This window comes from Cheilinus undulatus, linkage group 15, assembly GCF_018320785.1.
Source record: "Cheilinus undulatus linkage group 15, ASM1832078v1, whole genome shotgun sequence".
In the NCBI taxonomy this organism is placed as follows: domain Eukaryota; kingdom Metazoa; phylum Chordata; class Actinopteri; order Labriformes; family Labridae; genus Cheilinus; species Cheilinus undulatus.
In genome coordinates, this window is record NC_054879.1 from 2,553,314 (window position 1) to 2,576,856 (window position 23,543).

General features: G+C 38.7%; 1 protein-coding gene across 1 annotated transcript in view; it reads right to left on the bottom strand.

Annotated features, from left to right (window-relative positions):
- Positions 1–634: 634 nt before the first annotated feature.
- The window catches only part of thsd7ba (thrombospondin, type I, domain containing 7Ba), a 245,787-nt gene continuing 222,878 nt past the window's right edge, over positions 635–23,543 (bottom strand). The window contains exons 19-28 of the mRNA XM_041807413.1: positions 22,461–22,576; positions 18,883–19,000; positions 12,036–12,181; positions 9,123–9,291; positions 6,851–7,024; positions 4,696–4,791; positions 3,619–3,701; positions 2,469–2,664; positions 2,205–2,292; positions 635–1,892 (exon numbers count right to left, since the gene is read on the bottom strand). Coding sequence (XP_041663347.1) covers positions 1,811–1,892; positions 2,205–2,292; positions 2,469–2,664; positions 3,619–3,701; positions 4,696–4,791; positions 6,851–7,024; positions 9,123–9,291; positions 12,036–12,181; positions 18,883–19,000; positions 22,461–22,576 — 1,268 coding nt within the window. The 3' untranslated portion in view covers positions 635–1,810. The remainder of the gene's footprint in view (positions 1,893–2,204; positions 2,293–2,468; positions 2,665–3,618; positions 3,702–4,695; positions 4,792–6,850; positions 7,025–9,122; positions 9,292–12,035; positions 12,182–18,882; positions 19,001–22,460; positions 22,577–23,543) is intronic.

The window sequence follows — 23,543 nt, forward strand, 5'->3', positions numbered from 1 at the left end:
TTTGCTGCCTCTGGCACTAGGTGCCTTGACTGCGTGCAAGGAATCATGAAATCTGAGACTATCAAAAAATTTGGGGCCGTAATGTAGGACCTAGTGTCAGAAAGCTGGGTCTGCTTCAGAGGTCATGGGTGTTCCAGCAGGACAATGACCCCAAACATACCTCAAAAAGCACCAAGAAATGGTTGGAGACAAAGCTGGAGAGTTCTGAAGTGGCCAGCAATGAGTCCAGATCTAAATCCCATTGAACACCTATGGAGAGATCTCAAAACTGCTGTTGCAAGAATCACCCTTCAAATCTGAGAGACCTGGAGCAGTTTGCAGAAGAGTGGTTCAAAATTCCGGCTGAGAGGTGTAAGAAGCCTGTTGATGGTTACAGGAAGCGATTGGTTTTAGTTGTATTTTTTTCCGAGGTTGTGCAACCAAATATTAAGTTGAGGGTGCCAATCATTTTGTCCGGCTTTTTTTTTTTAAGTTTTGTGTAAAATTATGTCAATTTTTCTTTTTTCTTTGGATATTTTGTGTTATTCCAATGCACATAAAGGGAATAAACACATGTATACCAAAAACATTTGTTGATCGCAACAATTTCTGGGAGAAATGATGTATTTTCTGGAAAAATTCCAGGGGTGCCAATATTTTCGTCCATGACTGTACAAACCTGGTTCATACAAAATGCTTCACAGAAAAACAACAGAAGAAGAGTTAGCTCATTGCATTCATGTGTGCTTGCACACATTTGGTAATTGCTGTCTGTCACGGTTTGAGCCCTGTCTCTAAAGTAATAAACAAATAAAAACTTTATTTTACTTGAAAAAGAAGTGTGGGACACAGAGAAATTTTCCTTTTTTTTAATAGTATCTAGTAATAGTATCTTTTTAAGGGATTAGTTATTTTTATGCTTTCCATGAAAAGGTGCATATGAGGTTTGATCTGCTGCTGAATTCAGCTTTTTAATCAAAAGAAATGTGTGCTGTTATTTCTTAACTGCATTTCTGCCATGTTTGAAGAAAACTGTAAGACTCAAGGGTGTTTATCAGCAAAACTACAAATGGTCCCAAGATAATCAGAAAAAAAGAATCTGCTTCATTGTTCAAGGCAAGCCTGCGTTTTAGTTCCCACATAATTCGATATATAGCATCATCAACAAACACAATCTAGCAATAACAACTCGCATTACAATTAAACACTAGAAAAGTCTTTTGAAATGAAAAAACATTCATAAATTAGCACTAATGTAGTGCATGTAACATCCTGTGTAGTCTCAGCACAAAGAAAAGGATGTTTATTCAAAAGGCTTGTGACATTTTCTTTTACAAAGACCCAGCACTGATGAGACAAAGTTAAAAGTCAAATTTATGTTATTCTGTCTTTCTCAAAAAGGCATTGTCAAAAAAAAAAAAAAAAAAAAACACATCTCTGGATCCACATCTGTCCTTCTTCATAGGAGTCTACATGGGTTCTGGATTGCAAACAGTTCTTCCACTATGTTCACATTTCAGTCTGATAAAAGATACGACAGGTCCATTTGATGCCCAGATAGAGATGCTTAAACGCCTAAATCTTATTCACCATGTTTGGTTTTGGTTCCTCTTCTCCAGGGAGAAAAATTGGCCACAGCCTGAATATGGGCTTATTGCCTTAAGCATCAAGTGCAAGAATCAGAGTTTTTTCCACTGCATTTCTGCCATTCAACAAGGCCCACAGCAAACAGTTTCCCAGCTTGCTAACTCGCCAAAATTTTGTGATATGTGATGGACTTGATTGCTAACTGAGGAAGTCAGGAGCTGGTCAGTCAGCGGCCAAGCATGTATTACATATCCATGTCCCCATCATAGGCCAAGGTCAAGGGTTTCTGGGGTTGAGGAGATGTCTTAGTAGTTTTGGACGGGCTGCTGAAAAATAGACAAGGCAGAAAGGCTTATGGTACAGCCAGTTTAGAGGCAGAGGGCAGAACAATTTGATTTCCAAACACAAAGAATTCCACTATCTGATAGCAGCTGCAGACTGCAGTCAAAACATTGTTAGAAAAATAACTCAAACTTGACAATGTTCTTGTCAAAGAAAACAAATGGTTTTGAATTTGCTTTTCCTCCCTGTGCTCAGCCTCTTTAAATCAACAATGTGTGTAACATGCAATGATTTTTTTGTTCTTCACTGGGATTGCATAGTGACAGATCATAGTCAGAAACCAATAAGGTACATACCACACAAGGAAGGACAAAGCAATAATGAAGAGTATTAGGATGAATCCAACGGCAGTCACAGCATAAACCCAAAGCTTTACTCTTCCATCTGTGCAAACAAAAAGCAGAATTCAATTAGATGTCTTATAATCCGAATTGTATGCATTTTATCATCAATAGATGCTACACTGAACTTTGTCTGGTGATCCAAGAGCTACAAAGGCAGTTTCTTGAATAATTTTCAGCAAGCTTGCTGAGCCATAGAAAGGATTTGGATTTCAGCACCTTGGCCAACAGGTCGTAAGGTCCACTCCCTGTAGAGGTCCTGGGCTTGAGACGGCCCAGGTTTTAATCTCCCAGAGTTGGTTTTCACATCAGCTTTCTTGTTGTTTTCCACCCCCGGGGTTCTGGTGCAGTAGTCCAAGAAGCCATGTGTGGTCATTACTTCAGTGTAACCCTTCTCACACCCACAAACACCGTTCTGTAGGTGGAGGGGAGCAAAAGACATCAAACTAACACGAGACAACTATGGCAATGGCTTCCACACACACCTGTCTGCAGTTCATCTCAACTGTCCTCACTGCTTTACTCCAATTTCAGAAGACATTCTAATATTTATGGAAACTATAAGGCAATCCAATACGTCAGGCAATAACTACACGAAACAAACCAGGGACGCAGCTATATATTTAATTTTACAAAAAGAAATGGGGTAAAGATGATCAAAAATAAATAAGTGTTAACAAGCATGCAAACTGAAAAAGAACATGAAAATCTTTAAAATCAGATAATTCACCAGTAACTTCTATATAAGAGAATACGTCTTTAACATTTATGTGCAAAGTATTTTGAGATATCATTACTGTAAATTGCATTTGTTATTGAGCATTTATTTTATTTTAGAAAAATGTAAGGCAGGATTTAACGTGACATCTGTGCAACCACTGAGACAGTAGTTAGGGGCTCCCAAGTTGACAATATTTTAATTCAGAATTCCAAGAATAAATTGAAAAAATAGAAGTTCATAGAAATAACAGATAGAAAAGTTTTACTATTAAATATAATTGAATTTAAAGTCTAAAACCACTTCAAATGATCCTGACTCTCTGAGATCTGGTGAAGCTGTGGATCAAAGCTCAGTGCTTCACTGTTTTGCATTTTAATGTTACATGGTGAATACTCTAGGGGGCAGTAAAACTTCAAGCTTGGGTTGCTCTTTGTTGGTTTCATGGGTTTTGTGAGCATTTTCCCCAGTATAGATGTAGTCAGTAACTAACACCGAGCCTACTTTAATAATAACATGATTATGTTCATGATCATTAATACGCCCTCTGTCAAAATCTATTCAAATCCTCATCAAGAACATGGTAGAAGCAGGAAACAGCAAACACAGTGAATGTTAAACTCACAGCTGCCTAAATCACAAAGATCTTACCGGTGTGCAGAAGGAAAAAGGTTTGGTGCATGGAGGATGGCAGTGTCTGACTGTAGCTGGCTTTTTCTGTTGGAAACAACCCCCTAGAAAAAACAAACAACTCTTTCTTATTTCTGTGCCTTTACCCATTGATCACTAAATTAAAGTACTGTCACAGCTGATTAATGGGCCCAGTTGCCTATCACGATCCCTGATCAATTTGAGAACAGTTTAATTCAAACATGGAAAATTGCATGTCAAAATATCAAGGAGTAATGCCTTGTGCTCTTGCCTCCTCTGCAGATGGAGGTTATTTGTTCTAGCCTCATATTTGCCAGTAACACTTCCTTACAGCGATAAAATCACATTCAGCCACCATTTTCAGCATATAAAGCTCCCCTTAAGCTTTCTTTCTCTGAGCAGTATTACCTTTGTTCTTCTTCCCTGCGCCTGCCTTACTTCCCCCAAATACAAATGCATGATTATATTTATATTGATTGAAAGCCTCCCAGCTCAGGCGCTGGCTTATTGATTAGTTATGTTAAAAGGGAGAAGAGAAATCAATGGGGTTTGCACTGAGAGTGGGAAGATCAAATAAGGTGTTAAATTCGACTGAAACACTCCCCAGAAATAACTCTGTGTTCATGCTCATAACTGCATCTGCATTTATTTGTAAGTGTATTAAATATAGTTGGAAAATATTGTGAAAAATGATAGCATAATATGAAACATGTAAATCATATCATTTAAAATGTCACATGCAGTTTTATGTCAGTTATTTTCCTACCAACAGAGAAGTAGACTAAACGTAATCCCAGCCTCCTACTACAGTCACCTCTGCCAAATTTTCTAGTGTGACATCTTTCTCAGATGTTTCAAAGAAGATTCCTTTTTTTGTCATGGCAACGCTTCCTTTTGAGCCATCTAGTCCAATATGTTTGAGCATATCCATGTGATCTACACTGAATTCTTAATGAGATCAATTCAGCCTGCAAAAAGCCAAATATACCTAGATTTTCATAGATGTGCTTTATAAAAAAAATCAGTATATAATATTTGAGCTTCGAAGGACAGTCAGAACATAGTGCTACTTCTCACCTGTTACATTGACACCATCGGAACGTTGACACCACACTTCTCTCTTGTTGTTGCTCCATCCTCCTGTCCTCCACTGGTAGCTGTGACATTTCCCTCCTATAGCAATGGCACACAGAAATAGACAATGCTCATTAGCAGTTTGTTTTAAGCATCCAGTCCTGGTGACAGGCTCTCTTGGACACAAATCATCACCGACTCTGCAGCCCTACATTCATTTTTGAAGGTAAGAAAAGAAAACAAAGACTTTTCCCAACAATGATATGGACCTTCTTCTTATTTACAAGTCTGGAGTTTTCCAGAAAACCAAAGGTTGAAATGATTTGGGGACAGGAACAGTCAGACAAACAGAAGCTTTTTAAACAGTTAATAAATTCATCTATCTGGGAAAACAAGTCCACGGATTAGTGTTGAGCTAGACAGCAACATTAGAAACAGAAGGTAAAAAAATATAGAGAGATCTTGGTTTAGCTTACTTCACATTAAGCTAATGATTTTCATCAGTGGTAAAAGAAGCCACATTAACAGCTGAAGCACAAGATCTAGATTTTATGTCTACTGAACTTTTTAACTAGTCACTCAGCACTGCCATCATATTCTGTTTAGTTTCTATCTTCCTTAATTTTACGCTACATCTACGCTGCATCTTGTGCTGTTTCCCTCCTTTTTTGCCACAGTAAACAGGCTTTTGTTAAATGTACTGGACTCATTTCTCCAGAGCAAGGTTATAATAGTTTTGCATTTTTCATCAGTTTCTACTTTTATTTCATTTTCACTTTCTGTGTTTGATTTCAGTTTAGTTTTTATTAGTTTTGACTGCTGGTTTGTTAGTTTAATTTTGTTTTTATTTTGCAAAAATGCTTCAGTTTAGCTTTTATTAGTTTTAGTGTTAGTTTTAGTTTTTCACGGATAGATGTTGGGGCTGAGGGAACTTAATACCTTTTTTAAAACATATTTAAACAGGCTGCTCTTCACTTATCATTTTATTTACCTAATGATGATGTCTGAATAAAACTCCAGAGTTAAACTACCACTATGTGAAGTCTTAACCAATCAGATCAGGTACTGATCAGGTTTTACTCCCTAGACTCTGGTGTCGGTGCCAGTCAGTCTGGTCATGTCAAAGACTAAAACTAAGGATATTTTGTCTCCATTTTCCTTTTATTTTAGTTAGTTTTGTAAGCACACTATGCAGTTCTAGTTAGTTTTCGGTCTTTTGGTAGAGCTTAGTTTTTATTTAGTTTCAGTTAACTAAAATGGTTTTGAATTTTAGTTTTAGATATTTAGTTAGTTTAAGTTAGCTATAATAACCTTGCTCCAGATTACTAACCATCCAAAGTAGGCTACTCCAAAGCAAGAAAAAAATTAGCTTCTGCAATTTTATAATCAGAATCAAAATTCAAAAAGCCCTTTGGCTATTGAAGGTAATTTATAAATTGTAGGGTTTGATCAGGAAATACATTGCATTGCGATCTCACTGGTAAAGAAAAGCGACTGTGATGTAGAATTGGGTTGTGCTTATTAAGATGCCACTGTTTTGCTCTTCAGACTGGCGATGAGATGAAGTCACTGAAAAGAAAACCCCACATACTGAAACTAAAAATGTGAGTGGAGTCCTAATTCTACCAAACCAAGCCTCTTCTCTCACACTGTTGTGACCCAGATAAGAGCCTGCAGATGTTGCAATAAATCTCTGGATGTATACTTGAGTGAACCACATTCCCAGCCTGAGCCAAGTCTTAATTGTAGGTTTAGCGAGTTTTCCAGTCTTCAGTGCTTCAGATAAAAATCACTGTTAATAATTTACCATATTATGCCCAATTCCTCTGCCTAAAAGAGTTTAACAAGCTTGTTATTTTCTGATTGTACCTGTAAGTGTGCCTACAGTACCACATATATATCCCATTAATTAAATTTGTATTTATGCATCTCAATCAAGGAAAGCTCGTCATAACACTGAATATGTTAAAAAGTTCTTGAAGTTGAGGCACTGATTTATCTGACATGATTGTATAAAGAGGAAATGCAAGCATTTGTTTTCAGCAGTCCAAGCCTACATTTATTCATAATTGATCTATTTTTACATGCAGGTTATGATCAGCTGTTGATATAAAAACCTTGCTTTAAATCAGGTTAAAAGGAGGATTTCCCATCATACCTTTACAATGGCGGGTTTCAAAGACTTGGTGTGGACAGCTCTCCTGGTTCTCAGTGACCTGAATGATTACTGCTCTGGAACGGGCTTGGTGACCAGTAGTCTCAAAGCTCCGCCCCTCCAGGCAGGTCAGCTGACAGGAACTCCAAGGTGACCACACAGTCAGATGGCAGTCTCCTATGGGCAAAAAAGAAAGAAAAGGTCACAAAATCAACTGACATGCACACATTACCTTAAAACACTGTCATACTGTTTTCTGGTATTTGTAGTTTTCATTGTGTTCATGTAATGTGGAGATTAGCTTTGATATTTTGTTTTTATGAAACATTTACAAAATACCTAAAACAAGTTACTTCCCAAATCTGCGCATGATAATGAACAAAAATCTCAAATTTCTTAGACAGCCCAGTGAGTATCCAGCAGTAAGAACACAACCAATACAAACTAGCTCTGAGGCAGACTTTTAAGGAAACTCCCAAAACTGAAACATCTCTCAAGGAAAGTAAGATAATTTAATTTTAAAAGTGTGCTAACAAATAAGTGAGTCATTTTCATGGAGGAAAAGCATCAACAATCGTTCAGGCCTTCTTTGGACTACCATTGGTTGTAGGGTCAGCTTGTCGTGATAACATCGCCTGCTGCTGCATCCTCTCAGCCTCTGCTTCTTTCTTGAACAGCCATTAGTGACTGTCAGTGGATTTATACATCTCTTTCATCTTTATGAATCCACTCTTTAGACTCTTCTCTCATTCTGCAGAACACACATGGTCTACATCACATGCATGTCAACAACCCCTACACCGCACCTGCCACCCTCACACTCACACAGACATGCACACACTTCTGATCCAGCCATCAAACACTTCTGATCCTGAGCCAAGGCACACAGCAAAGGCAGCTTGAGCGATGAATCAAGGCAAGGATAAAAGAAGAGTGAGAGAGAGCGAGGGCAAAAGCAAGCACTGCAAGATGCAATAGCTTCACAGTTAAAGCTAACAAGAGTCTAGCTTGGCAAAGTCTTGCCGAAGGGATTTGTTCTTTTATCTTAAAACAATAAGGATTATTTTTTTCTTGTAAAGTGACAAAAAAATCAGAAATAATCTATAGTTCTGTGCAGCTAGCTTGCTAGTCAGCTATAAATGCCAAGGGACAATGGGTTTTTTATAGACTTTCAGTGTGGAAGGCCTTTTGTTGACAAGTAAATCAGGTCTTGCTGTCATTGCAAAGCATTCTTACAAAGGGCAAACTGCTACTATCAATCTGGGGCAAAAATGATAAATAGAAACCAAAATCTGCAACACAGTGTCAAGACACAGCTCTCTGCAAGGGAGAACTTTACAATGCCTTTGCTAATTACTGTGGATCACAGCAAAACGTCATCTGTGTGGTTTGGTATGGGCTACAAACGACCATCCTGAAAAAGCAACACAGCAGAAGCTGCAACGGAAACGACTCCGATCTTGACCTGATTCTCAGCAAATGCCAGCAGAAGCCGTACAGTCAGAGATTCAAGAACATAACATGAACAGCAGTCCTAATGTTGTCATCCCTTCATACTTACCCCCTGATTCTCTAAGCAACATAAACTCTAGGTAAGATGATTTTAAATCTCTAGAGGTTTACAGCATTGGTTTGATGGATGATGATGATGATGATGATGATGATGGACTTGACCACTGTGACAACAGTTATTACACTATGATCACTTTGGAAGATTTCTATTCTAAATTATTCTAGCATTTTTATGCAAAAAATAATAATTAGGCTAAATTTAAGTTTGATGTTAAAACTTTAATTTTGCCGTCTTGCATTCTGGTATTGTTTTATTTTCATTGTAATTATCTTTTAGGTAGTTTCTGTCACTTTATATCTATTTACTGTCTCTCTTGGTTGGACAGCACTTTTGACAACATTTGTTGACTTAACTCTAATAAACGATAATAATAGTTAAACGGGCATCAATAAAGACATGTAATAAAATTTGTACTCAAAACTAGTTTCACTCTGATTCTCTATTATTGCGTTTTGGATATCCCAGGTTTTTTTCCCCTTCAAACTTCAACATGCGCTCAACTGGATAACACTGAGCTCACGGTTTTGGTCAATCTCAGACTTTTTAATTCTTAAAGAATATTTAACAACTAAAAAGGTCAGCTACTTGAGAAGAGACAACGCTGTCTTGACAAATTTAAGTCAACAGATCTTTGTTAAAACAACAACAGAAATTATGATGATAGAAGTAACCAGAGAATAATAAAAATAACTGATGTTATACCTGGACAGGGAACAAAACAGGACTGCTCCATGTCCTGTTGGAGCTCTTGCCTCAGTTTATCTCCACAAAGCTCCTCATCTACAGGTTCAGCAGAAGATTCAGGCCAGTCACCCCAGTGGACAATACATGTAAGGTTCCTTCTACGAAGCCCCTCACCACATCTCGCACCCTACACATCACAGATGAAAAATCAGAATAAGATTTCTATACAGATTCTGTCTCACATATTAGAGTCCTGCACATATTTTTTTAAATGAAATATCATTATTATTTAAGAAAAAAAGAATACAAATCATGTTATACACAGTGCTTGACAAATTTCTTAGACCACCTGTCATATCTGTCTCAGAGACCATCCAGCATCATGAAGTGCTTTAATGCAGACTCTTTCATTTTCAGTCAGCTCTCCACGTTTTACCATTTTGAACAGGAATGAGGAATTTCAAACTGAATTCACCCAAATTTGAGCCGGCTCACTGGGCTTCTCTGAGAAGTCAGAAATGAATCAAGCATAACATTCAACCACTAAAACTCATTTTTCTGTTCAGGAATAACAGTAAATAACTATAATTTGACATATTAATCAAGAAATATTAATGTGTTTTACTATTTTTTCAGTTTTTTTGTAAATCAGTAAATTTGAAAATTCATGGATAACAATAATAATGATATTTTAGCATTAAAAATTTCATTTGGGTTAAAGAGCTTCTACACATTGGTGTATTAACCATCGCAGAAACATAAAAAATGATTTTGGTAATTACCAATGCTGTTAATTTAGGGCAGCTGTGGCATAAACCTTACTTTGGTTAGGGTTAGAGTGGTCTAATAAATTTGTTAAGCACTGTAGTTACTCTAAAGAATGAGGCTAAATCAACTAACACAAGCTACTCTTCTATGAGATGGAATTCCCACAAAGTGTTTCTCATTAAACTTAACTTTATAGAGACTAAAAATATCTGTGAAATAATTCTCTTCTCATCCATCCATGGAAAAAACAAAACATTAAAATGACTTACAACACATCTTCATTATAAAATTAGTTTCTGCACGGACAAGTAAGGAACATAATTTAGATGTATTAAGATAATGCTGCTATCACAGTGGTTAAAAACCTCTACAGGATACTCCTAAAGACTAGCAATTCAATACTTCAGAGACTAAAAAAAGTTATCCCCCCCCCCAAACACACACCCTTGGAGGTTTTACCCTCATATTGATTTTCTAAATCAATCATGCTTAATGGAATTTATTTTTTTCTTTTTTAGGACAAAAAATACAACCAAATTTAAATGTCAAAGTGAAAACAGATTTATACAAAGTAATGTCAAATAAAATCTGTAGTGTAAAATAAGTATACATATTCATGAGCTTCTGGTCAGTATTCAGTAGAGTCAGCTTTGTCTGCAGTCACAGCTCTGAGTCTGTGTGGATAGGTCTCAGTCAGGCTTAAACACCCAGACTCTGGAATTGTACTCCATTCTTCTTTGCTAAACTTCTCAAGTTCTGTCAGGTTACACAAGGATTGGGCAATTTTGAAGTCCATCCACAAATTCTCTATTGGATTGAGGTCTGGGCTTTGACTTGGCCACACCAGAACATTAACATTGTTGTTAACCTTGTAGTCTTGTAGACAATTTCTGTGTAGCTTTCTTTCTCTGCTCCGTGTCAAAATAAATCTTCTCCCTAGCTGTAGTTTTCTTGCAGACTAAGTAAAATTGTCCTCTTGGATTTTTCTTTATTTTTTTGCATTAATTTTACCCTCTACCTTGTAAGCCTTCCAGAGCTGGCTGCAGAGAAGCATCCCCACAGCATGATGTTGCCACCACTGTGTTTTACAGTTCGGTGTCTGTCAACCATAGCATCTTGCCTCAACGATTTTGGTCTAATCAGACCAAACACCTTTCTTCCTCTTGACTATGAAGAGTCCCACATGCTTTTTGTGAGCTCTATTCCAGATTGAATATGAATAATATGAATTTGAACCTTACTCTTTCCACTTTTGGATGATGGATTAAACTGAGCTCCAGGAGATGTTCAGTGCCTTGGATCTTTTTGTATTCATCTCCTGCTTTATACTTTTTAATAACCTTTACTCTGAGTTGCCTAGGGTGTTCTTTTGTCTTAATGGTGTAATGGTAGACAGGAATTCTAATCACGCAGTGACTGGACCTTCTGGACACAGGTTCTTTATGCTACGATTACTGAGACACATTCACTGTACTCTGGTGATCCCCATTTCACTATCTGGAAGACTACTAGCACCAACAGGCCGGATCTCTGATTAATTCGATCATAACTTTATAGGGGCTGAATATTTATGCAGTCACTTATTTTACATCACAACATTTTATATGATTGACTTTACTTTGTAGAAATGTGTTTTCTCTTTAACATTAAATAGGTTGGTTTTGTATTTTGTTCGGTCAAAAAAGCCAAATTGTATTGATCATGATTAATTGCAGATGGCCTCGTAGTGTAAGGCGCAACCAATTCATTTGAGCGACCTGGGTTCAAATCTGGCCTGTGGCTACTTTTCCTGCTCTGTCATTGCTGTTTCTAACTCTCACACTGTCCTCCTGTATTTACAGAGGCATTCCATAGGAAGCCACTCCCCTCCATTACATGCATGCTCAACTTTATGTGCCCTCAGTGGTTGTCCGGTCTGGAACAATGCATTTCTTTTTTTATTGGCCAAGCATCAATAACTGTGACTTTAGCCATCCAGTGGTTGTTTTGTGTAGTGTGATATGACTATAGCATGTACTAGTGAGGTAAATGTCATATTAAATACTGAAGCAATCATACAGTATTCTTAAAACTCATTTGGCGACCAAAAAGAAAACAAAAACTTTTGCGATCCAATGGTGGGTCTTGACCTTGACTTTGGGAATGAGTGATGTAAGACCATACCTCTACAATGCAAGGAGACCAGTCACTCAATAACCATGTATAGCAAGGCTTTATTGGACATGGTTTGGTCTGGACAAGCTGGGTAGGACAGGGACGACCCTCCTCATGAGATTCCTGCAGGATTCTCCGGGTGCGTACAGCCTGACCTGCAAAACATCACATCAGAGGAGGCATCAGAATACACGCAGAAAACCTCACATCATATGCCAACAGATGCAGAATTTTACAGTTGAGGATGAACACTGTCCTTGTTTTAAGGAATGTCTTCATTTTTCTAGGTCATGTTACCATGACAACAATCTGAATAATTAAAACTCATAAAATAAAAGGTAACTACGACTTTAACACAGATATACAAACACACTCACCCACACTCACATGTGCACACAGTATAGAGGGGAAGAATGTAGAAGAAAATGCATGCTGATGTCACCCACGTACACATAACTATTCAACCAAAGAAGTACATGTATGTGAGTGAGTCGTGCATGTAACTGGAATGGCAAAGGTGTCTGCTAATCATTAGTTCAACTGCATTAATTACAATTAACTACAATCTGCAATTAGTGCAGATAAATTGCATGCGTTACTTTTGCTTTCAACAAACTTTGGTTAATCCATGTCAGCATCAGTGCTTTAAAATGATTCCACCACTGCTCCTGTATGTGCCATTTTAGTCTAAAACTCTGACAGAAAGCTCAGTAGAGAAGTCAGAAGTCACCTGAACCTTGTGTTATCAAAAATGTACTTTCTAATGTTCACTTATTTTCTTTCCCTCCATAACAAGTTCCCTTTTCCATGGTTAAGTTCATATTAAAACCTTCAATCTACCTATAAAAACAGGTCTTTAAGGGTGCTATTAATCATGATTAACCACAGAAATCAAAAGGTTAATTGCGATTAAAAATTGTAATCTTTTGCTATCCCTAATATATATATATATACACACACACACACATATTTATTAGACCACCTGTCATCCAGCATCATGAAGTGCTTTAATGCAGACTCTTTCATCTTCAGTCAGCTCTCCACGTTTTACCATTTTGAACAGGAATGAGGAATTTCAAATTCACCCAAATTTGAGCCGGCTCACTGGGCTTCTCTGAGAAGTCAGAAATGAATCAGGCATAACATTCAACCACTGAAACTTATTTTTCTGTTCAGGAATGACAGTAAATAACTATAATGTGACATATTAATCAAGAAATAATAATGTGCTTTACTATTTTTTCAGTTTTTTTTGTAAATCAGTTAATTTGAAAATTCATGGGTAACAATAATAATGATATTTTAGCATTAAAAATATCATCTGGGTTAAAGAGCTTCTACATATTGGTGTATTAACCATTGAAGAAACATAAAAAATGATTATGGTAATTACCAATGCTGTTAATTTAGGGCAGCTGTGGCATAAACCTTACTTTGGTTAGGGTTAGAGTGGTCTAATACATTTGTTAAGCACTATATATATATATATATATATGAATATATTAGGGATACACGATAATTATTGGCACCAATAAAGTCAGAAATGTTCTTTGTTTTTTTATGTAAACACGAATGATGTCAGGTATAATTAGTTATAAATATCTTAGCGCACTGCATATAAATACTACTTTATAATAGGTAAGACACAGATTTCTAAATAATATTTCATGTCATGATGGAAAGCAAATCCTCACTTCTTTGATAAATAGCAGAAAAAAGGTTGATAACGTAAAGGATAGGTCTCACATTTGTATAAGCTGGTAAAGATGAAAACTGTCTCCCCTCACAGCTTAATACATCTTTTTCTGAATTCGATATCTTTCTTAAGTTATGATATTTTGAACTTTTAAGTTTGAAAAGAAAGTAGCTGAATGTTATTAGATTAATGGGGGGTTAAAATTAAAACAGATCTTTATAAGAGGTGGTGGAGCAGAGATATAAAAGGTGGTTAAAAATAAAGATGAAGGTACTGATATAAATCTTTTTTCTCTGTTTAATTCTATTTAAGTATTTCAATAACGCACGTATACTTATTCACTCGCCTCAGCCATGCTCTTTAGAAAAGAAAACAGTTTCCCCTTTTAAATGTCCATTTCTGACTTTTAAGAGAGGATGTGATGGTGATGTGGTCAGGCCGATATAGGTTCTTATTTGTTGGATGCAGGTAAACATCAGTGAAAATACCAATGATTATGGCAACTACATGATAGTGATAGCATGCGAAATTCAATAACAGGGTTTTCCATACTAATATTTTTTTTCTGGGGTAAAACTCACATTACTTAGGTTTAAAATTGTTAATTAAATAAATGGTACACATAGGAAAGTAGTACTTGTTTTTGGTGGCTTAACTGATCACATGATATAATGTCTATGTATTAATGTCTTCAGGAGCTTAACAACCATAAAGTGCTGATTCTAAACTCACTCCTGGTCTTAATATTCCATATTTCCTTGCTCTTGTCTCCTGTCTAGTCCTTTGTGTTAGCTAACATCTCCATCATACTTTCTATCTGCCAAAGTAACTGCAATAGGAACTTTGATCATATTGTGCACCCAAATGAGGCATTGTGTTTGATAGATTTTATTCTGGAATTCCAGAAGAATTAGCACCTCCTCAACACTGCCAAGTACTGGAAGAAGTGGGGTGCCAAGACCTGAACATTGAACTGTTTCAGTTAACATAGTGAACTGGCAAAAAGCTGACAAAACCATACTTAGTTCTGTTCTTGGGCTGTTTTGTTCCATATGAATGTGTTGGATGGATGGATGGATGGATGGATGGATGGATGGATGGATGGATGGATGGATGGAAGCATGGATGGATGGAAGGATGGATGGATGGATGGATGGATGGATGGATGGATGGATGGATGGATGGATGGATGCATGGATGGATGGATGGATGGATGGAAAGATGGATAGAAGGATGGATGGATGGAAGGATGGATAGATGGAAAGATGGATGGGTGATGGATGGATGGATGGATGGAAGGATGCATGGATGGAAGGATGGATGGATGATGGATGGATGGATGGATGGATGGATGGACGGATGGATGGATGGACGGATGGATGGATGGATGGACGGATGGATGGATGGATGGATGGATGGGGGATGGATGGATGATATATGCATGGATGGATAGATGGATGGATGGATGGATGGATGGATGGATGGATGGATGGATGGGGGATGGATGTTGGATGGATGTTCTTGGGCTGTTTTTTTCCATATGGATGGATGGATTGATGGATGGATGGATGGATGGATGGACGGATGGATGGATGGATGGACGGATGGATGGATGGATGGATGGATGGATAGGGGATGGATGGATGATATGTGCATGGATGGATGGATGATGGATGGATGGATGGATGGATGGACGGATGGATGATATATGCATGGATGGATGGATGGATGGATGGATGGACGGATGGATGGATGGATGGAAGGATGGATGGATGGATGGATGGATGATGGATGGATGGATGGATGGATGGATGCATGGATGGATGGATGGATGGATGGAAAGATGGATGGAAGGATGGATGGATGGATGGAAGGATGGATAGATGGAAAGATGGATGGGTGATGGATGGATGGATGGATGGATGGAAGGATGCATGGATGGAAGGATGGATGGATGGATGGATGGATGGATGGATGCATGGATGGATGGATGGATGGATGGAAAGATGGATGGGTGATGGATGGATGGATGGATGGATGGAAGGATGGATTTATGGATGGAAGGATGGATGGATGATGGATGGATAGATGGATGCATGGATGGAAGGATGGATGGATGGATGGATGGAAAGATGGATGGGTGATGGATGGAGTTGATGATGGAGACAGCTACATTTTAATGCTGTGGTATCATTTGTCTGAGTGCTGGATTAAGTGACTACAATAACAAAAGAAACCATAAAAGTATGTGTGGTCATTCCAGGTTTCCAGATGACTTAACTGTGTTTTCTCCAGAATTTTTTCCTGATAGAGAATATAACCACTAATTCTAAACAAATGGGTTGCTGAGTAAAATGTAAATAAAAATAGAATGCAATGCTTTTCAAATCTCATAAACCCATGTGTTATTTACAATAGAACATATCAGATGTTGAAACTGAGACATTTTTATTTCATGAAAATAATAACACATTTTGAATATGATGGAAGAAACACATCTCAAAAAAGTAGGTACAGGACCATGTGTAACATCCCTTCTTCTTTTAACAACAGTGTGTAAAAGTCTGGGAACGGAGGAGACCAGTTCCTGGAGTTCTGGGAGAGGAATGTTGTCGCATTCTTGTCTGATGAAAGATTCTAGTCACTCAACAGTCCTGGGTCTTTGCTGGATTTTTTTCTTTTGTGATGCAACAATTCAGCACGCAGACTCTGAAGTTATTCTATTGTGATGGATGTGGTATGTGGTTAAGCATTTTCTTTAACATAAAATGCAAGGCCTTCCCTGATGGAGACGTTGTGGATGGGAGCATATGTTGCTCTAAAACTTCTCTCTACTTTTAGAAATTGATAGTGCCTTTCCAGATGCCTCTCCATGCCACAACCCCATACCATCAAAGAATCAGGCTGTTTAACTGTGCACTGGTAACAAGCTAAAGTATATGGCCCCTCTCCTCTTTAGTTCAGCTCTTTAGAATTTTAAAATTTTGATTCATCTGACCACAGAACGGTTTTCCATTTTGCCTCAGTCTATTTTAAACGAGCTTTGGGTAAATGTCTGTTTCAACATCTGATTTCTTATTTGTGTTCTACTGTGAATAAAATATGGGCTTATGAGGTTTACAAATCATCACAATCTGTTTTAATTGACATTTTACACAGCGCCCCAACATTTTTTGGAATTGGGGTTGTAACAACCGCATAGGCTTTTAACACCACAACTACCTGGGGCCTCTTTGTTGCTAAACTGCAACACTGCTCTTATTAACTTTTATTAGAGTGCACTGATTTTCGTCAAGAGCGTTTAGAGATAAATCTTGTATCATAGAAAATGAACAGCTGATTCACCACAGAAGAAGAACTGGATCACAGTCAGTTGATAATACATCACATCCAAAATCTTCCCAGGACTGATCACTCAGCCCTGAAACTTTCCCACTGCCAGATTCTTCTTCAGTCAATGCCACCTGACTGAATGACACCTGACAAAAATGACTCTCTTCTGTTACCTGGCATCCAGGTTAAAGGCTAGTCTAGGACTTCTGACGCAGCAATAGAGAGAGGGCTTATCTCCTGGCATGTAATAAAAGGGTGGGAATATTAATGCTTTTTGATGGGATTAATTTGACCTACATAGTATTTCCAGGTATAAAAGACCATTTATTAATGTGAGGAAGAATGTGAACAATTTTTACAACACCAGGTGCTACATAACAAACTTTTGGAAAAAGTCAAAGAAACATCCTTTAAAATTCTATGAATACAAAGCTAGGTACAACTGAAAAACAGCCTTGGGTAAATTGTATCCCATGGCAGTTCTAGTTTTAAATTAAAATCCTAAAAATGCATTATTTTTCATAAGTATTTCTGTCCTAAAAGCAACCCTCACCACCACTCTAACTGTACACCTCCAGAAATTGAGCTTGCATGACTCCCCTGAATTAGCTTTCTCATCACAAAAAGATAGGGTGTTATTAACACATGCACAGCTGCATTCTCTACAGCAAGTGTATTAGATGTGTGTTTTCAGAGTGCAGTATAGTCAGAGCACATAGTGGGGAGTGTGATGTCTAAAGTTTTTGTTCTATGTTAGGCAGGAAACTTGTTGGCCATCTAGGAAGCTTCATTTCATAAGGCAAATAGAGATGGTAAATAAAAGCTCACTTTTTTATGTGAAAACGACATATACATCAGGTGGAAAATAAGAATGCAACCCTGCACTGTGCAGCAAAATGTTGTGCACAGGGTGTACAAAAGGGCTCTATGTATTGTATTTGCCATTCACCAGGGGAGATGCTGGACTCAATGGACTCTAGGCTAAACAACAAAGAAACTCAGCTCTGCCATTATAAAACATCAAATCAAAAACACTAATGCCTGTGTGGTCCAGACAAAAACATTATATTTATTCATCTGGCACAGATATGATTCGAGGGCTGATGCATATCTCTTAATAAGTCTGTTTGATGTTCTACACAGTGGCTGAGGAGGAGTAGAGAGTGACAGAGTCACAGTGACAGTGACAGAACAGATAAAGACGGCCATGAGTTTAAATCCTAACTTGAAGGTCTTGGTTTAATTTAACTGGAATCAGGGGTTCATTGTGTGACATGGCAAAATCAATCTACATAAGAAATTACGGTAGAGTCTCTCTAAATATCAGAATAAAAGTCTGTGTTGGCCTCTGGGAGTAAAGAAACTATATGCATCAAGGTGAACTATTTTTCGTTTAAAAAAATGCACACAGTTTTAGTATGACTTATGACTGTTTTTGAAATTATATCAAAGTATATGAGTATATCTATAAAACACACACACACTAACACACAAAATCGTGTGCTGCTTTGTTGAATCTGAATGAAAATTAATCTGCTAGACTACCTACCTATATGGACATTTTCAGTACTTAAAGCTGTCATTTTTTTCCAAAACTGGATTATTAATGGAAAGAATAATGAAAAATATCCCTGCACAACTTCCTTTGAATTATAGGATTTTGAATTATATATACTGGTAAATTTTTAAATATATTCAAAGCTATGCAGAATTCATGAACACCTGATTTGAACTGAGCAGTCACACAGGAGGCATTTGGCATTTAACATGTCACTTTGTTTGCTGAGTGAGTTTGTGTGTGGGTCCCATAGTTTAAGTTGTGTTTACCTTTGCTGCCACAGGTGTGTGAACATTCAGCCCATGGTGACCAGTCTGAGAGTATGCAGCTGACAGGACAGTCGACCATGCAGCTCTCAAAAAGCCTCCACTTGTTGATCAGACCCAACTGGAAAACAAGTGGATCAGTCATTACCAAGAGAGAGAAAGTGTTCCATTCTTATTTGTTACAGAGACTGCAGTTAATAACGTTTAAAATCAAAAGTGGGAGAAATGATTAATATGACCAGAGATGCACATAACTGGTACGCAGGTACACATGCGCGACAAAAAATGGGAATGCGTAACGTCACTTGTGTCATTATGGCGCCTCTGTGCACATGACTTCAGGTCACCTACAACCATATTTCGTTTACACTTGTGACTGTCTACACCTATTGGAGTAACCTTCAGTGAGTTATGTCCAAAAAACAACAACAGACTTTACGCAGCTACTTCGGCATTTCGCCCCCTCCAAAGAAACGGCAAACCGAGCTGCAGCAGAAGAAGAGAGTTTTTTCAGAGAAGTGGCTCCATGATGTACCATGGCTCAAAGCTAATGAAGAGCGAACTGAAATGTGGTGCAAGATATGCCGCTCATATCCACACCTAGACAAAATAGGTGGGTTTTTCACAGGCTCAACGCATTTTAATCAGCCTTTGTTCAACAAACATGAATGAGCAAGGAGCACGTAAATATGGCACAAGCTATTGCTAAAAAAAAGCTGGTCACGAAGAAATATCCAGCCGGCCACTCGCAAAATGGCGAAACAGACTGAATGAAGAACAGCAGCAAGCTCTGAGTAATATTTTTCTTCTCGCCTTCCATAAAGCTAAACATGCACGCCCCATGTCCTCTTATGCTGAAGATATTTCTTTCCTAAAGCGGCTAGGAGTAAACGTTGGTGGTGCATATCATTCACGTGAAGGGGGAGCTCGGGTAATACAGACCATAACACACTTTCAGCAGGGAGTTAAGAGCAAAGTTGGAGTCTGCTGAATTTTGGGGACTGCTTTTGGGCGGATCTGAGGACATTTCAAAAACCGAGCACGAGATTGTTTACATTGTGTCTGTGTCCAGCGAGGGAGAGTTTTCCTCGGACTTTCTCAGACTAATTGAACTGGGTGCTGACAGAACCGCACAGGCCATACCAGATGGACTTGTGAAGCTTTTCCAGTACGCAGGCTTGGATGACTGGAAGACAACGTTAGTGGCCCTTTGCACAGAGGGCTGCTGTCAATGTCGGCATATACAACGGCATCGTGCCAAAACTAAGACAGCTGGCTGAAGTGCGAGACTCCCTCGTGCACATTCTGTGCACGGCACACACACACTGGAGAACTGCACTAAATCAGCTGATCACAGTGTCTCATACTGTGAGACCTTTAATCGCTCCATTGTCAAGCTGCTGCAATTTTATTTACAAAAAGGAGGATCAAAAACACTGCTGTGCTAAAGAGGCTGTGTAAAGACAATGAGATATCCTTCGTGAAACTGGGTAAGTTTCACAACATTAGATGGTGTGCTTGGAGCCATGAGACACTGTTAAAGATATCAAAATTATTGCCAGCTATTAAGATTCAACTAGCTATGAGTGACAACAGTGACTTGCAGCACATCTGCACCGAACGTTTTCAGTGCTTTCTGGCCAACATGCTTGACATAAGCAGCATTTTTAAAGACAACCTCCATTGGGTTTCAGAGGGAAAAGCTGACCCTTGGAGAATGTAAGGATGAGCTTATGGTAGCTATTGGACAGTTCACACTTCTGCTTGATGGTGAAGGCCACTACAGGACACATGCTGTCTCCAATTCTGATGCAGATGGGGACAAGACACACTTACTTAGGGGGCTAATTGAAGAGTTTGAAATCAGATATGACTCCCTAAAGTCGTGTGATCATTTCTTATTATTTGATCCTATATCAGACTTCAAATACAGCACTGAGTCCTGCCACATCCAGAAATACTCAGATGACACTGCTATTGTGGCATGTATCAGAAATGGACAAGAAGCTGAGTACAGGGATCTGATAAGTGCCTTCAGTGACTGGAGTCACAAAAAACTGCCTCCTACTCAACACCTCAAAGACAAAGGAAATGATCATAGATTTCCACAGATCCAAACCCCCTCTTCAGCCAGTGAACACTTGTGGCATGGACATTGAGGTGGTGACATCGCATAAACATTTAGGTGTACACCTGGATAATAAGTTAAACTTGTCTAAAAACGTAGACTTCATCTACAAAAAGGGGCAGAGCCGCCTCTTTTGCCTGAGAAGACTCCTATCAATAGACATCTGCAATAAGATGCTGCAGATGTTTTATCAGTCTGTGGTGGCAAGTGTTCTGTTTTATGCTGCAGTCTGCTGGGGAGGCAGTGTAAAACACAAGGATGCAAGGCATCTGAACAAACTGGTGAAAAAAGCTGGCTCTGTGGTCAGAATCAAGTTGAACACATTGGAGGATGAGGTGGAGAGACGCAATGAAGAAGGTGGAGGCCATTCTGAGGAACATGGATCATCCACTTCATATCTCCCTAAATGACCAAAGAAACAACGGTGGTGAACGGCTCCCCTCTCTTCGCTGCAGGACAGAAAGATATAGAAGATCTTTCATACCATCAGGAATAAGACTATATAATTCTACCATAAACAGATGAGACTCCAGACAAATGAATTTCCCTTGGGGGATAAATAAAGTTATTGTATTGTATTATATTCAACTTGGCCTCAGGATATGCAAGACCTCCACTGTTTTGGCAACACAACAGTTTGCACTATTTTACAGCGGTACAGGACTGCCCTGCAACTTGATAAAGACATCACCATGAAAGAATGGATGCGCTTGAAGCAAGCAGGAAGACATTTGGCTGCCTCCTCTGTGTATGACTTGGTCCAGATAATAAATACAGGAAATCCAGATGTTTACTCCAACATCATCAAGGTGGTGAAACTTTCTCTTACCCTGCCTTTGAGCAGTGCAGCCTGTGAGAGGGGATTTTTCACATCTCAATATAATAAAAAACAAACTACAGATCTCGTCTGTCACATGCTCATCTCTCCGCCCTGATGCACATTCATCTTTCAAAGAAGACCACAGACACATTTGACCCAAAGTCAGCCATTGATTTGTGGATGGAGACAGCTAACCAGAAACTTAACCAGGGACAGGGAGGTACATCTGCAGCATCACATCATCATCATTTACCATGCAGGAGGCTGAGGTAGAGGACAGTGATGGAGAAACTAAAGAAGAAAACGAGGAAGACTGAGCTTAGACCTTCCTACCTATGGGGTGAGTACCAGACACCATCTCCTGGTACTGACCTGAGTAACTCATTGAAAAAGTTATGTGCATCCCTGGTTATGACAACATCATCATTGTGACTGAGTCTATGAAAAACCCTTCATTCAGTATTCCAATCAATCATAAACTCATACGTCACACAGATGAAATATTTGAAGAGTATCATTTCCTTTTTCCTAAAAGTCTGTGGTAGTAAAAGAATAAACTGTAAGTCCTGGTCAGTGAGTTTTAAAAAAAGAAAACATCTCATTTCTATTCTTAAAGGTCTGACATCTGATTACCTGCTCGCACCATTGGGACTCCACAGTTTTGCCATCGCTGCGAATGCAGTCCAAGAGACGTATCCGTATTCCCAAACCACAGATAGCTTGTTCACTTAGGTGACATGTACTCCAATCTGTAAAACACACACATGCAGACACACCAGCACACACATATGAGAGGGCAATAGCGACAGAAGAAATCGCTGTGATGGCACACCAAATACCTGTGTGACTATTTAACAAAAGAAGTACACAAACACACACATGTGCAAGGCTCTGACTAATGCATGCAGCTGGACTGGAGGGTTGCACGATTGTGTTTATTCCAACCTAACGCGGCCTTTCATTGTGGAACAAAAGAGGTAGAAGAGTAAAACCTCTCCATGTGGTTTACACAGCAGGACTGGCAAACACCAAGACGCACAGGTACTGACTGGGGTTTTTTCTAATTCACCTCATGCTGTTATGTATTGATGAAGTAGTTTTTCAATTGATCCTTCTAAGTTGGCTTTGTGGCGTAGTACTTAAGTGCAACATTTGAATGCAGGAGGTTGGAAGTTCAACCAGCACATGCAGGTAGACTGCAGCATGTACGACTGTGCACATGTGTACCTGTTTGTTTTACATTAAAAGCCAGAGTTGAACTAAAATACAGCAAAGCAGTCCAAGCGTCTGGCAGTCTGGGTGCATGCACCACTTACGTACATACGTTCACTTCTTTTGTTAATAGTCACAAGTGTGCATACATGTGCTGTTTGCACAGTGGTGCAAACCCCACCTAATACACACACAACTCACACACACAAGCACCATCAGCACCACTACAGCAACTACAACAAATCTGTGTTGGTTAGAGTATAAAAACTGATTCAACAGTACCACGGTTACTACATGTTCTGAGCACCAACTTCATGCTACATTCATGCTGTTTTATTATATGGTGTCTCTTGTTTAAAAACAGCATTTCACAAAAGCTAACCTGCCTAACCCCTAAGACTTGGTCTCAATTTGTCTAGTTAAACTCATTTACACAGGAAAAGTGTTTGTGCTGTCAGCCTCTGGCAGCTGCCCTCTGTCACCTATCCACTTGCAAATTAGAGC